Raw genomic sequence first — 13,136 nt, forward strand, 5'->3', positions numbered from 1 at the left:
GGATGTCAACTCACCATTTCGCAGCCCCTATGCACAGCACAATAGCACAGGTAATATTGAAAAACTTACACAGAATGCAATTTGTTTGGCAAGCAAACACGTAGTTGAATGTACTTCTTCATTTTTTTGTGTTCTCGAGAAAACTTCGATTTTGACATTTCACTCTTTTCCGAATCTCGGCAAATAAATTAATTCACCGATTCTGATCGCAAGATAGATTATCGGTGGATCAGGTGATCAATATTCTAAGCCGAATTGCGGCAACGAGAGTTTAGGAAAACGATTTAAAATGTCAAACTTTGACGATATATCTGTAATATAGTAAATTACCGACCATTTCATTTTCATTTATTTAGTTAACGTCTAAACAGATAACACTGAATCAACAATTTGACGCCACAATGCACGGTTCGAGGCCGCATCTCTCCATCCTCGGATACGCCCCACGCTCGCCAAGTCGTTTTGCACCTGGTCTGCCCATCTCGCTCGCTGCGCTGCACGCCGTCTCGTACCTGCCGGATCGGAAGCGAACACCATCTTTGCAGGGTTACTGTCCGGCATTCTTGCAACATGTCCTGCCCACCGTACCCTTCCGGCTTTAGCTACCTTCTGGATACTGGGTTCGCCGTAGAGTTGGGCGAGCTCATGGTTCATTCTTCGCCGCCACACACCGTCTTCTTGCACACCGCCAAAGATGGTCCTAAGCACCCGTCTCTCGAATACTCCGAGTGCTTGCAAGTCCTCCTCTAGCATTGTCCATGTTTCATGTCCGTAGAGGACAACCGGTCTTATAAGCGTCTTGTACATGACACATTTGGTGCGGTTGCGAATCTTTTTCGACCGCAGTTTCTTCTGGAGCCCGTAGTAGGCCCGACTTCCACAGATGATGCGCCTTCGTATTTCACGACTAACGTTGTTGTCAGCCGTTAGCAAGGATCCGAGGTAGACGAATTCCTCGACCACCTCGAAGGTATCCCCGTCTATCGTAACACTGCTTCCCAGGCGGGCCCTGTCGCGCTCGGTTCCGCCCACAAGCATGTACTTTGTCTTTGACGCATTCACCACCAGTCCAACTTTTGTTGCTTCACGTTTCAGGCGGGTGTACAGTTCTGCCACCTTTGCAAATGTTCGGCCGACAATGTCCACGTCATCCGCGAAGCAAATAAATTGACTGGATCTATTGAAAATCGTACCCCGGCTGTTACACCCGGCTCTCCGCATGACACCTTCTAGCGCAATGTTGAACAACAGGCACGAAAGTTCATCACCTTGTCTTAGTACCCGGCGCGATTCGAACGCACTGGAGTGTTCGCCCGAAATCTTCACACAGTTTTGCACACCATCCACCGTTGCTTTGATCAGTCTGGTGAGCTTCCCAGGGAAGCTGTTCTCGTCCATAATTTTCCATAGCTCTACCCCTAGCATCACCCATATTCCACATAGGTTACTGCAACTCGTATGTGACCGGATTCAGTAACAATCAAGTTGCTGCAACCATTTTTGTCTGAATTGTGCTGCTCGGGACGCGGTCTATACTGTCGTATGCCGCCTTGAAATCGACGAACAGATGGTACGTTGGGACCTGGTATTCACGGCATTTTTGAAGGATTTGCCGTACAGTAAAGATCTGGTCCGTTGTCGAGCGGCCGTCAACGAAGCCGGCTTGATAACTTCCCACGAACTCGTTCACTAATGGTGACAGACGACGGAAGATGATCTGGGATATCACTTTGTAGGCGGCATTAAGGATGGTGATCGCTCGAAAGTTCTCACACTCCAGTTTGTCGCCTTTCTTGTAGATGGGGCATATAACCCCTTCCTTCCACTCCTCCGGTAGCTGTTCGGTTTCCCAGATTCTGACTATCAGTTTGTGCAGGCAAGTGGCCAGCTTTTCTGGGCCCATCTTGATGAGCTCAGCTCCGATACCATCCTTACCAGCTGCTTTATTGGTCTTTAGCTGTTGAATGGCATCCTTAACTTCCCTCAACGTGGGGGCTGGTTGGCTTCCATCGTCCGCTGAACTGACGTAGTCATCTCCTCCGCTGCCTTGACTTCCACTGCCTGTACTCTCAGCGTCGGATATACCCCGTTAGGCATAAGTACGTTAGGCATAAGGACGATAGGCCAAAGTACGTTAGGCATAATGTACGTTAGAACGTGTTCCTCGTAGTGCTGATTCCACCTTTCGATCACCACACGTTCGTACGTCAAGATGCTCCCATCCTTATCCCGGCACATTTCGGCTCGCGGCACGAAGCCTTTGCGGGATGCGTTGAGCTTCTGAAAGAACTTGCGTGTATCTTGAGAACGGCACAGCTGTTCCATCTCCTCGCACTCCGCTTCTTCCAGGCGGCGTTTCTTCTCCTGAAAAAGGCGGGTCTGCTGTCTCCGCTTCCGTCTATAACGTTCCACTTTCTGCCGGGTACCTTGCTGCAGCGCGACCGCCCGCGCTGCGTCCTTCTCCTCCAGAATCTGTCTGCACTCTTCGTCGAACCAATCGTTCCGTCGACTTCGACCCATATACCCGACGTTGTTCTCCGCTCCGTCGTTAATGGTTGCTTTGACTGTATTCCAGCAGTCCTCAAGAGGGGCCCCATCGAGCTCACCCTTTTCCGGCAACGCTGCCTCGAGATGCTGCGCGTATGCAGTGGCGACATCAGGTTGCTTCAGTCGCTCTAGGTGGTACCGCGGCGGTCGTCGGTACCGAACATTGTTGATGACGGATAGTTTTGGGCGCAGTTTAACCATCACCAGATAGTGGTCAGAGTCGATGTTAGCGCCACGATATGTCCTGACGTCGATAATGTCGGAGAAGTGCCGTCCATCAATCAGAACGTGGTCGATTTGTGATTCTGTCTGTAGTGGTGATCTCCAGGTGTACCGATACGGGAGGCTGTGTTGGAAGTAGGTGCTGCGAATGGCCATATTCTTGGAGGCGGCGAAATCGATTAGTCGTAGGCCGTTTTCGTTCGTCAGCCGGTGAGCGCTGAACTTTCCAATAGTCGGTCTAAACTCCTCCTCTTGGCCAACCTGAGCGTTCAAATCTCCTATGATGATTTTGACGTCGTGGCTTGGGCATCTGTCGTACTCACGTTCCAGCTGCGCGTAGAATGCGTCCTTATCATCATCAGTGCTTCCGGAGTGTGGGCTATGGACGTTGATTATGCTGAAGTTGAAGAACCGGCCTTTGATCCTCAACTTGCACATTCTTTCATTGATCGGCCACCAAATTACCGACCAAGTCGCCCGAAATTTCGCCAGGTGTTTGCTAAGGGGCTGAAATGTACGAGGGCGTGAAAACGATTGGCAGCGGCAGCTGCGTCGGTTCAAGCTCCAGCACTATCCACCAGCGAATGGCCCCCGTTCCCTTCTCCTGGATTCCGTCGGTAGCCGGAAAACGAAACTGTCCCACCGGAAGAATCTGATCCGCTCAACACTCCGGAGCAACTGATGCTGATCTTCGCGCAGCTCGACACTCGGCTGCGCGGCTGCAAAACCCGTTTCGACCAGGTCTTTACTCTTGGCATGTTCATCATTGTAAATGGCTGCTAGGGTGGGCTTGGTCAACTGAAACGCTTGCTAGCTCAAGAGTAAATGCATCGAACTGGCTGATTTCCTCGAGGAAGAGGAAATCGACGAGGCATTCATCACCGAAACGCACCTAAAACCGGAGGTGAGCGTCCACATTCCGGACTTTCGTATCGTGCGACTCGACCGGCCGACCAGGGGAGGTCGCTCTTTGCTACAACATCAACTGTCGCCTGCGGCCAAGCTTCCAGCTGAGCATCATCGAGGCCATCGGTGTCGAAGTGACCACTTCCGTCGGCACAATCATGCTCATCGCGGCGTACTGCCCGACGCAAGTTAAAACTGGCGATGGTTCATCGGACGCCCTTCGGAGGAACACCGTCAAGCTAACGCGAGACAAGGTCAGTAGATCATTACCGGCGACCTTAATGCCGAACATCAAGCCTGGGGAAACAGTCGCGACAATAGAAACGGCACCTTCTGGAGCAACGTTATGGAGGGAGGCCACTACACGATCCTGAGCCCGGACTCCCCCACTCGGCTGAGTCGGTCTAGCGTCCATTCGACAATCGACTTGTAAATCACCAACATGAACGACCACATCTCGCAGCCGGTCGACTACCAGGAGCTCAGCTCGGATCACTATCGTGGTGGTGGCGGAAGTGAGCTCTTCGGTTAATCGGCATCAGCTGTCCCGGCGAAACTATCATCGAGTCAACTGGAGTCGGCTCCAAAGGTGCGTGGACGCCACCGTAGACTACGAGGCGCGGCTGGGAACGCCTAAAGCAATTGATCGGCAGATGCGTTCCATCGAGCAGGCGATCTCAGTGGCCCGAGAACAACATGCACCGATGGCTCAGCAGGTAAGCAACACCCTAACCATCGATATACTCACCAAATATTTGATTCGATTGCGGAATGTGACACGCGGGCAGTTTCAGAATCACCAAAATGATCAAGGCCAGAATGGTGGAAAAATAACGATTTCTCTAATAAGATCTGCACTCTCCCATTCTGGAAAAAGATACAAAATACTAAAATCCAAGCCTCGGCCCATCCCATATTTGTTTCATGTAGACAATAATGGCTCTAAGGATCACTTGATAATTCTTGCAGAGAAGGTCACTGAAAAAGGTCGTCACTTCATCAGCTCACACAATCTTGGACAGAATATCATCAATCCACACGAAGCAGTCGTTAACGAGTATGCACACAACAATCATCTGACTCCCAACGACTTCTCGGAGGAGTTGGAGATCTCAGCTGGCGAATTGACGGCCTATATCAAATCATCGAAGAACATGAAAGCCACAGGCTTCGATAACATTCTGGATCACGAGCTCAAACACATGAGTGCTTTGTTCTTTGAGCACCTTTCGCTGATCTTCAATCAGTGTCTCCAGCTCAGCTACTTTCCATCTTCCTGGAAGTCAGCGAAAGTCATCCCCATCCGTAAGCCTGGGAAGAATCCTTCCTCCCCAAAAAAGTTATCGTCCCATCAGCCTTCTCTCAGGGTTATCCAAGCTATTCGAAAAAGCTATTCATCACCGGTTACTTGAGTTTTCCAAGAATCTTAAAATCTTGTTCGAGGAACAGCTCGGTTTCCGACCCGGTCGGTCAACCGTACACCAACTGATTCGAGCTACCAACGTCCTCAGGCGGAACAAGTTTGTCTCAAAAACATCCGCCATGGCCTTACTCGATGTTGACAATGTATGGTGTACAAACTACAACCCTACATCCTTTCCAGCTACATGGGGAAAGTCATCAACAATTACCTGTCGGCAAGGGCATTACAAGTCTCAATTAGCGTAGCGAGCTCCAATATCTGCGCAGGCGTCCCCCAGGGTAGTATCCTCGGGTCCCTGCTTTTCAATCTGTTCACCTCCGACATGCCAGAACCACCAGTACGTGGCATTCTGTCTCAATTCGCAGATGACACCTCCATCGCTAGTGGCAAAACTCCAACGAGGTCTGGATGCCCTGACAGAGTATCTCACCAGCTGGAAGATAGGTATCAACGCGGCGAAGACCCAGGGCATCATTTTTTCCCACTCTAAATCCCCTAAACATTTTCCGCTTCATCCTGTAAAATCATCCTCAATATGACATGCCGGTCTAGGAGAGCTGCGCTAAAACTCATCGTCTGAAACTTGGATCTTCTTCTTAAAAACAAAAAAAAACGAAATAAAATAAAAACAATATGATTATTATAAAGATGAAGGGTCATCTGGCCAACCACTTTCAATTTAAAAATTAGTTGTCAATTTAAATAGTTTACCAATCAGATTCGTAACATGTTGTATGGAACATTTATTATTTTTATCATATCGATTCATATTATGATTACCAACATTCCCTCATTTGTATTTTGAAATAGTTTATAAAAGGTTTTTTGGTTTTGTTATATTCAAATCAAACACATTCAAACTTCCATTCAGCACGCTTCTCGTTTACTCCACCATGTCTCATTCCCAGAAATCCATATCTAGCCACTGCAACTTCAGGCCTCTCATTGAAGTGCTGAACTACCAGGTGGTCTATATTCCTCCCCATCTGGTATACATTGAAATCCGACTCGATCTTTATCGAACTGTTTTCAAAGTTAGCTTCCAGTATCCAATCTTGACTGCTATCCAGCTGCATACCTCTATTGTTGCTGTATGGCGCTCCCACCCGACTGAACCATTCCGAATTTCGAAGGGCTGCGTTGACATTCGTCAATGCATTCCCTGTAGCAGTTACAATCCTGAGGGAAGTTCTATCAGATGACGGCTCCAGACGGAACGTGGAACAGTTATTGATACTTAGAGTAACTCGCTTCAAATGTCCCATCACCTTTTCCAAATTTGGATGTTTAACTTCTTCTCTTTCATCTGTGGCAAGAATGCACTGATTGGTATCCTGGTTCGAAATCTTAAAATTCTTCAGACACGATCGAATACTTTTTAAGCTTCCTGGCAACAACTCAAAGGTAAAGTCGTACAATTGTTCAACTTCTCCTGGAACATGTGCATCATATTTTAGTTCTGTTTTCTCCATGGAAAGCATGTCGATCATTATTAGAGCCAAGCTTTGATTAACTTTTTCCTCAATCATTCTCTTGTACGCAGCAATTTTGTAATAATTCGAGGACAACGCGAGTAGCTGGACAAAATTTCTCGTACTGTGGTAGTAGTTGTAAGCCGTGATATATTTTGCAAAGCTGTCCAGTTGTGTCAGAAACATTCGGTCCATCGCGTTCTTAATAATGGAACTATTTTCAGAACTATTCAAATTCATTGTCCACTGTTCAAGAGCTTTACTCGAATGACGGCTCAACATATCTAGCAAATTATGAATTTCCTTTTTTCTTTCGTCCGTAATTTTTGTCTCCGGCTTGAATGTAGCATTCAGTTTTTGAATTTCGGCTTCCAGTAACACCGAAGATTCTCCTTCCAGCAAGTGCTGTGTCTGCAAAATTTGGAAGATGGTTTTGTATGCCTGACCTCGATCATCCAAATCGGGAATAGCTGCTGAGAGATCTAAAACCGACAAAAATCTTCCCTTACTAATTTCTGAAAATTGCTTCACAAGCTCCATCAAATATTTGGAATCGATATCCTTAATCTTTGCCTTGGCTTTACTAATTTGATTCGATTCAAGGTACGTCAAACAGAGGTCTTTTTGTACTTTTCCGTACTCGTCCGCAATTCCTCTTAGATCTTGATGAAGCAGCGTAACATTTTGCTCAAGTTCTTTAATATTTTTCTTAAGGGCTTCCATCTTTAGATTCAAGCCACTTTTCGCTTCAGCTTTCAGATGTTCCAATTCCCGATTCAGAGTTGTTAATTGATCTTCGTAATCCTTTGCCATTTTCTGGAACTCCTCGGCTTTTACATAGCCCTTGTTCATAAGTTTGTATCGCTGAGTAAGCCGTCTCAACTGGAAGTGGATCCCGTTCAGCATTTGTGCACACTCATCACTGTCACTGGTTTCGGTGTTATCGTCTTGTACTGCGTAGATTGGTTCTTCAATGTGAGTTAATATTTGGTCAATTTTCTTCAACTCGTCATCGGATATTTGACAAATTTGTTCTGTGGTGACAAACGATGCGAAGAATATCACCATAAGACAGCATTGCTGACTAAAGAACTTCATTTTAATGGCCGATATGTGCATATCGTTTTAATGACTACCTTGTTATGCTATTATGAAACTATTAACTGAAGTTCCATTGCCTCGCTGTTGAATGTGAACGACGCACAAGCTATGAAAGTAAATTTATTTATTGATCGTGTCAGAAAACAACTGTCGTTTGATTTATTATGTAATGCTGAGTACATATGGAATTTTATTTGTGCTTTATAAAGCTGATCCGAGGTTGGCTTATTACTAAATAACATCACTGGCAGTTGTTTTCCATTTTTGACGGGAATTTGACGTAGATCCTGCAGTTACTCTTAAAATCTATTTCATCACAGGGACGTTTATAGCGCTTTGTATAATCAATTTGTAAATATCAAAGTCAAAATCGACGTAAAATAACTTTTTTGAAAAAAAAATGGTTTTAAATCGTATATTTACACCAGAAAAGCAACTATATGCCATGTGACTATATAAATCGACGCTATTTAGAACCAGCAACTCTTCAGTGAATCACAAATTCACGGCGCAAACTATGACAATCAGTCAAACAATAGAAAGTGATGCACCGTCATTCGGATGGAAAAACGCATTTTGCGGCTTCCTCTTGAAAGAATCAATTTAACAATCCAGTCGACACAGTTAGTTAGTCCAGGACGAAACGTCCACCACAAATCAGGCAGCCATACAATGAAGGTTTAATTTTAGCATGAAGCTACTCGGAATTGGACAAAGTTTTACACAGAAACGGGTTCCTTTGAGGCAATGAGGCGACGATTTCCTCAAACTGCCGAATTTCCCAACAATGTGACAATGTAATCAGTGTTTCTGGCTGATTTAACGGTTTGAATGGACACCCGAACAAAAGGCGAAAAAAGAGGGGGCTCACTTCCTCGTCGTCATCGCCGTTGCTGTTGCCCGTTGATGCGCTCTCTGGAGTGGATAGACATCGTCACCATCACCCTCAGCTGGTTAGGTATTTGCTTAACTGGCTGACTGACGGAGACTGACTGACGAGGACGATGTCAGTCGGACCGGTCTGTGTACCATGGGGAACCGGCGTTAATTTGGTGGTCAAAAAATTAAAAATTATACAGCAAATATCTTCGGCAGGTCATTATCTTTCCTAATTTGAGCCATAAAATGGTGAGTTGACAACTAAGAAGGAGCTTCCAACATATCTATAGTCCTCATAAGATCCAAAGTCACGCTTGCATGGGTCTGCCGATGGCCTCCAAAGTTTCGTACTTAGCTGGCAGTGTTGTCCTTATGATTTCAGCTAGAGAGGGATGGGGTGCAACCTGCGCGGCCTTCCTGAGAAGTAATGGGGTTAAACAATAAGATTTGTTAAGGACAAGCCTCTTGGAATCCAAATTTAAGTCTACTCGCATTTCAAGGGCGCATCACTCAATACGGAAACTCTTTAGGATTTTGCACAACTATTAAAACAATGGCGCTAAACTATTGGAAAATTGAATTTCACTAAGCATTGTTAAATTCAAATCATTACCGTACGTGCATCGCAAGCGAAAACTTCAAATTCGTGCAACTTACGGGCGGGGCTCCCTCCAATCCTTAGTTCACGGATCTTCACGAAGACCGGACACGAAGACCGAACAACAGCTGTCGCATGTTGACGACGGTAGCAGTGGTCCCAGCGTTAAGAGAATCGCCGATTGGCAACAACAGCAGCACTCAAATGATATTTTCACACAATGCTTTGATCACCTTTTGGTTGCTGTTAGTGATTAGAAAGGCGCCTTGTGAAAAGAAAATCAGCTTTTTTCAGGATTAAGATTTTATGAGAAGAAAGGGATGATAGCAAAAATGGAGTCGATTGCGGTCCCGGGACATCAGTGGCACTACTGACAGTAGTTATTATAAATGATGGTGTCTTAGCACAAATTCAATGAGTGGCCATCGAACAGCAGCCAGCAGTCAAGTGAAATTTTTCACGCAAGGTTCGGACTAATGCTTGGTTGCTGTGAGTGATTAGAAAGGCGCATTGTGATTCGAAAATCGATCCTTTTCAGGAACATTTTAAGAGAAGAAAGGGTTTATTGCAAAAATAAACCCTTCCCTCGGATATGTGATCTTGTCGTGATGGGTGAACTTGTGCCGTTGGCAGGCTTGTCATTGATCACCGTTCATAGTCATAGTCAAACAATTAAGACCAACGTTTCACTTGCAGGATCATTCAATCGCAATAGGCTCGTTTAATTACAAATCCGCGTTGTCAGGACGGGAACATTATTTGTTTGTCTCTAGTTTACTTACGTTCCAGCCCATGTGCGGTAAGACTCTTCATTGAATGAGCCTGTCTCGTTACCATGGATGACGAGAACAAATTTTTTTCAGGGAATGACCCTCTCTTGATATATAAAGGATGGTCGCGAAGCTCAATTCAGTGAAAAGGTAACCTACGGCATGTAGGAAAAGTTACCTGTGATTTATTTGTCATATCATAGCGTTATAGTGCACAGCCTTCACGGATATGAATTGGTACAAATGTTAGCGTTTAGGCCAGCAGATCTTTAGGTTCTGAGTTCGATTCTTCAGTGTATGTTTAATCAACATTTTTGTTGTAATTATTTTAATTGATCCTTATCTTGGTATATATTAGTTCTAGTTTATATTGATTAGTTTCTTGAACTCTAGCAAAAGTGTTTACATAAGTTATAAATAGATTGATCAAAGGTGGAGAACATATTGGTCGCGACCATCAAACTAACAACGGTCAGAGCCACTGAAGGTCAAGGAATGAAAAAACTTATTATGGTTACCAGTGGTTTCTTGGTCGCGATGTTATGGCTTTTGGGTATGATATATGGTTGCTAACGTTGCGTTTGGTGACGACGATCAATAGGAGGAAAAACTAAGCATACCAATGACTGTCATGACCAATGCCAAGCCTGGCTGTTGGCTCTGAGATGGCAACCAAATATATATATATACTGTCGTGGTGGTATCATATGTTGACTATTTTTGTTTAGTGCCGCGTTATATATAATCTGATCCAACGGACATCGTGTCTTGGAGCCTTTTTCATCAGTGATAATGATGTAAGACCTTTTCTTTTCGGCAATACTTTTCTGATGCGTTCCCTGCCTACGATGAGTTATAGCTACGCTTAAATCTAGCTAGCTACGTGAGTAGAAAATATGATCAAATTTATCGACGAATTGAAGTATTTATGCCACAATTGTTCTGAGAAATGAATTTATTTATGCCAATTTTAATAAATGCTGGAAGAACTCCATAAAGAGATCATCGAATACTGCAACCGGTATTTCTCCGAAAGTTCCTTTTGAAATTCTTTCGAAAAACAACCTTCGGAAATTTCTTTTGGATTTTTTTTTAAATTTCTTCGAATACTTACGAATTTTGGGAAGTTTCTTTAAAAATTCTAACCGAAAGTCTTTTCAGGTTTTCCTTTAACAATTCATTCAAAATTTCTTCCGAAGAAAAACCCCAGAAATACTTTTAGGATCCGCTCCCGAAATTCCCACTAGGAATAGTTTGAAAAATACCTCCAATAAATCCCTCGGACTTTCAGGGATTCTTTCGAAGTAGTAAAAAATTCTAGAAGATTCTTTAAAATTGATGCTGGATCGACTGTAACTTTTATATTTATGTTACGGCTATGCAGTCTTTATTTGTAGAACGAACGGGCAACGAATAAACTCGTTTCTACAAATAAAGACTGCGTAGCCGTTCTTTAAAACTTTCCCACAAAAATTCTTCCGGAAATTTATTTAAAAATGAAATAGTTTCCAAAAAAGATCCTTTTCGAGTTGTCGCAGGAGTTTCTAAAGGTTTTCCTCAAGGTTCCTAATGAAATTTCCAATACGAATTCCTCGTTTGGCTTCATTCATCAATTACGTAACGCCAAATTTGGTGATTTGAAGACCCCCATCCTCCCCTCGTAACACTTTTTGTGAGGATTTTTTGTATGAGCCGTAATACTCGGCTTGACACCTCCCTTTGCCTACAGCGTTACGTAATAGGTGAACAGCCCCAAAAGGAATTCTCGCAAGGCTTTTCAAATGAAATCTCCGAAGGATTCCCGAAAAAAATTTGAATGATTTTCTGAAGCAATTTCTTCGAAGAAACTTACTAAAAAAGAGAAATCTTCGAAGAACTTACTAAAAGAAATTCCAAAGGAACTTCTTGAGGAGGTTCTGAAAGAATTCCCGAGGAAAACTTTGGATAAATTCAAAAATTACAATTACTGTAGAAATTGAAATTCCTATAATAATTTCAGAAGAGGTTTCTGGAAGAATTCCCCGGTTACTTTAACATTGGGAATTATAACACGATGATACTTTTATGCCCAGGGAAGTCGAGACAATTTCCAATCCGAAAATTGCCTAGACCGGCACCGGGAATCGAACCCAGCCACCCTCAGCATGGTCTTGCTTTGTAGCCGCGCGTCTTACCGCACAGCTAAGGAGGGCCCAAGCTTAATAATACCCAGCCCTTAATACACCTGATACAATTCGTAGTTCATGCGACGCCGCCAGATACCGTTTTCTTGTTTACCGCCGAGTATTGTCCGCAGCACCTTACGCTCAGCCTCCTTGAACGTTCATGTTTCATGGCCGTATAAAGCCACCGGAAGAATCAGAGTAGTATACCGTGCGAGTTTTGTTTTCGTTTGTAGACTACGGGACTTAAGCTGGTTACGAAGTCCGTAATAAGTCCTATTTCACCTCACGGGTAACATCATTATCGCACGCCACTAATGTGCCAAGATACACAAATTCTTCTACCACTTCAAATTTTTCACCATCCAGCACCATTTCGCTACCATCACCACTAATGAACCCACGTTGATTGCCAGCGACCATGTACTTCGTTTTGCTGGTATTGATCGTGAGTCCAATCCTCGCTGTCTCCCTCTTAAAAGGCACAAAAGTCTTTTCCACGACACGGCGATCAATCCCGATAATATCGATTTCGTCCGCAAATCCAAGGAGCATATGCGATCTTGTGATAATGGTACCACTTCTTTGCACGCCAGCTCTCCTAATCGCTCAACCGTATCAGTTTCGCCGGAAAACCATGTTCAAGCATCCTTTTCCTCGTTTGTCGGGTGAAGATCACTGCGTCCAGATTTTAGGACTATTGTGATATACCCTTTTACTGTGAAATACGCAAGTTATCTCAGTAACATGTTTGTCACTGAGATACCTTGGTATCGACTGAACTCAAGACCATCTATTATTGATGAATAGAGATCCTGAGTTACAGTATGTGACTCCCCATTCTGGCGAGACTAGCTTTATGAAGCCAACCACGTCCTTGGGGATAAGATCCATATGTCAGCAGGCCCTAAAAGGGCTTGCTGAGAACTTTGAACCTACGTTGGGTGAGTGCACTGCAATAGCAGAGGATGTGTTCTGATGTTTCTCTCTCCTCGTCACAGAAGCGGCAATTTGAGGTTTGGATTGCTCCGATCTTTTGTAGATGGTATCTGCAGG

The 13,136-nt window shown here is 44.4% G+C and overlaps 1 protein-coding gene across 1 annotated transcript; it reads right to left on the minus strand.

Annotated features, from left to right (window-relative positions):
• Window positions 1-5,781: 5,781 nt before the first annotated feature.
• On the minus strand, window positions 5,782-7,749 carry LOC134214406 (uncharacterized). The gene has a single exon (XM_062693785.1). The coding sequence runs from the start codon at window positions 7,687-7,689 to the stop codon at window positions 5,944-5,946; it is 1,746 nt and encodes a 581-aa protein (XP_062549769.1). The 5' UTR covers window positions 7,690-7,749; the 3' UTR covers window positions 5,782-5,943.
• Window positions 7,750-13,136: the final 5,387 nt, after the last annotated feature.

Source organism: Armigeres subalbatus, chromosome 2 (assembly GCF_024139115.2).
Source record: "Armigeres subalbatus isolate Guangzhou_Male chromosome 2, GZ_Asu_2, whole genome shotgun sequence".
Taxonomy (NCBI): domain Eukaryota; kingdom Metazoa; phylum Arthropoda; class Insecta; order Diptera; family Culicidae; genus Armigeres; species Armigeres subalbatus.

What these genes read in the sequence shown, in the direction of transcription:
- LOC134214406 (XM_062693785.1), bottom strand. Translation starts at nt 7,689, where the DNA reads ATGCACATATCGGCCATTAAAATGAAGTTCTTTAGTCAGCAATGCTGT.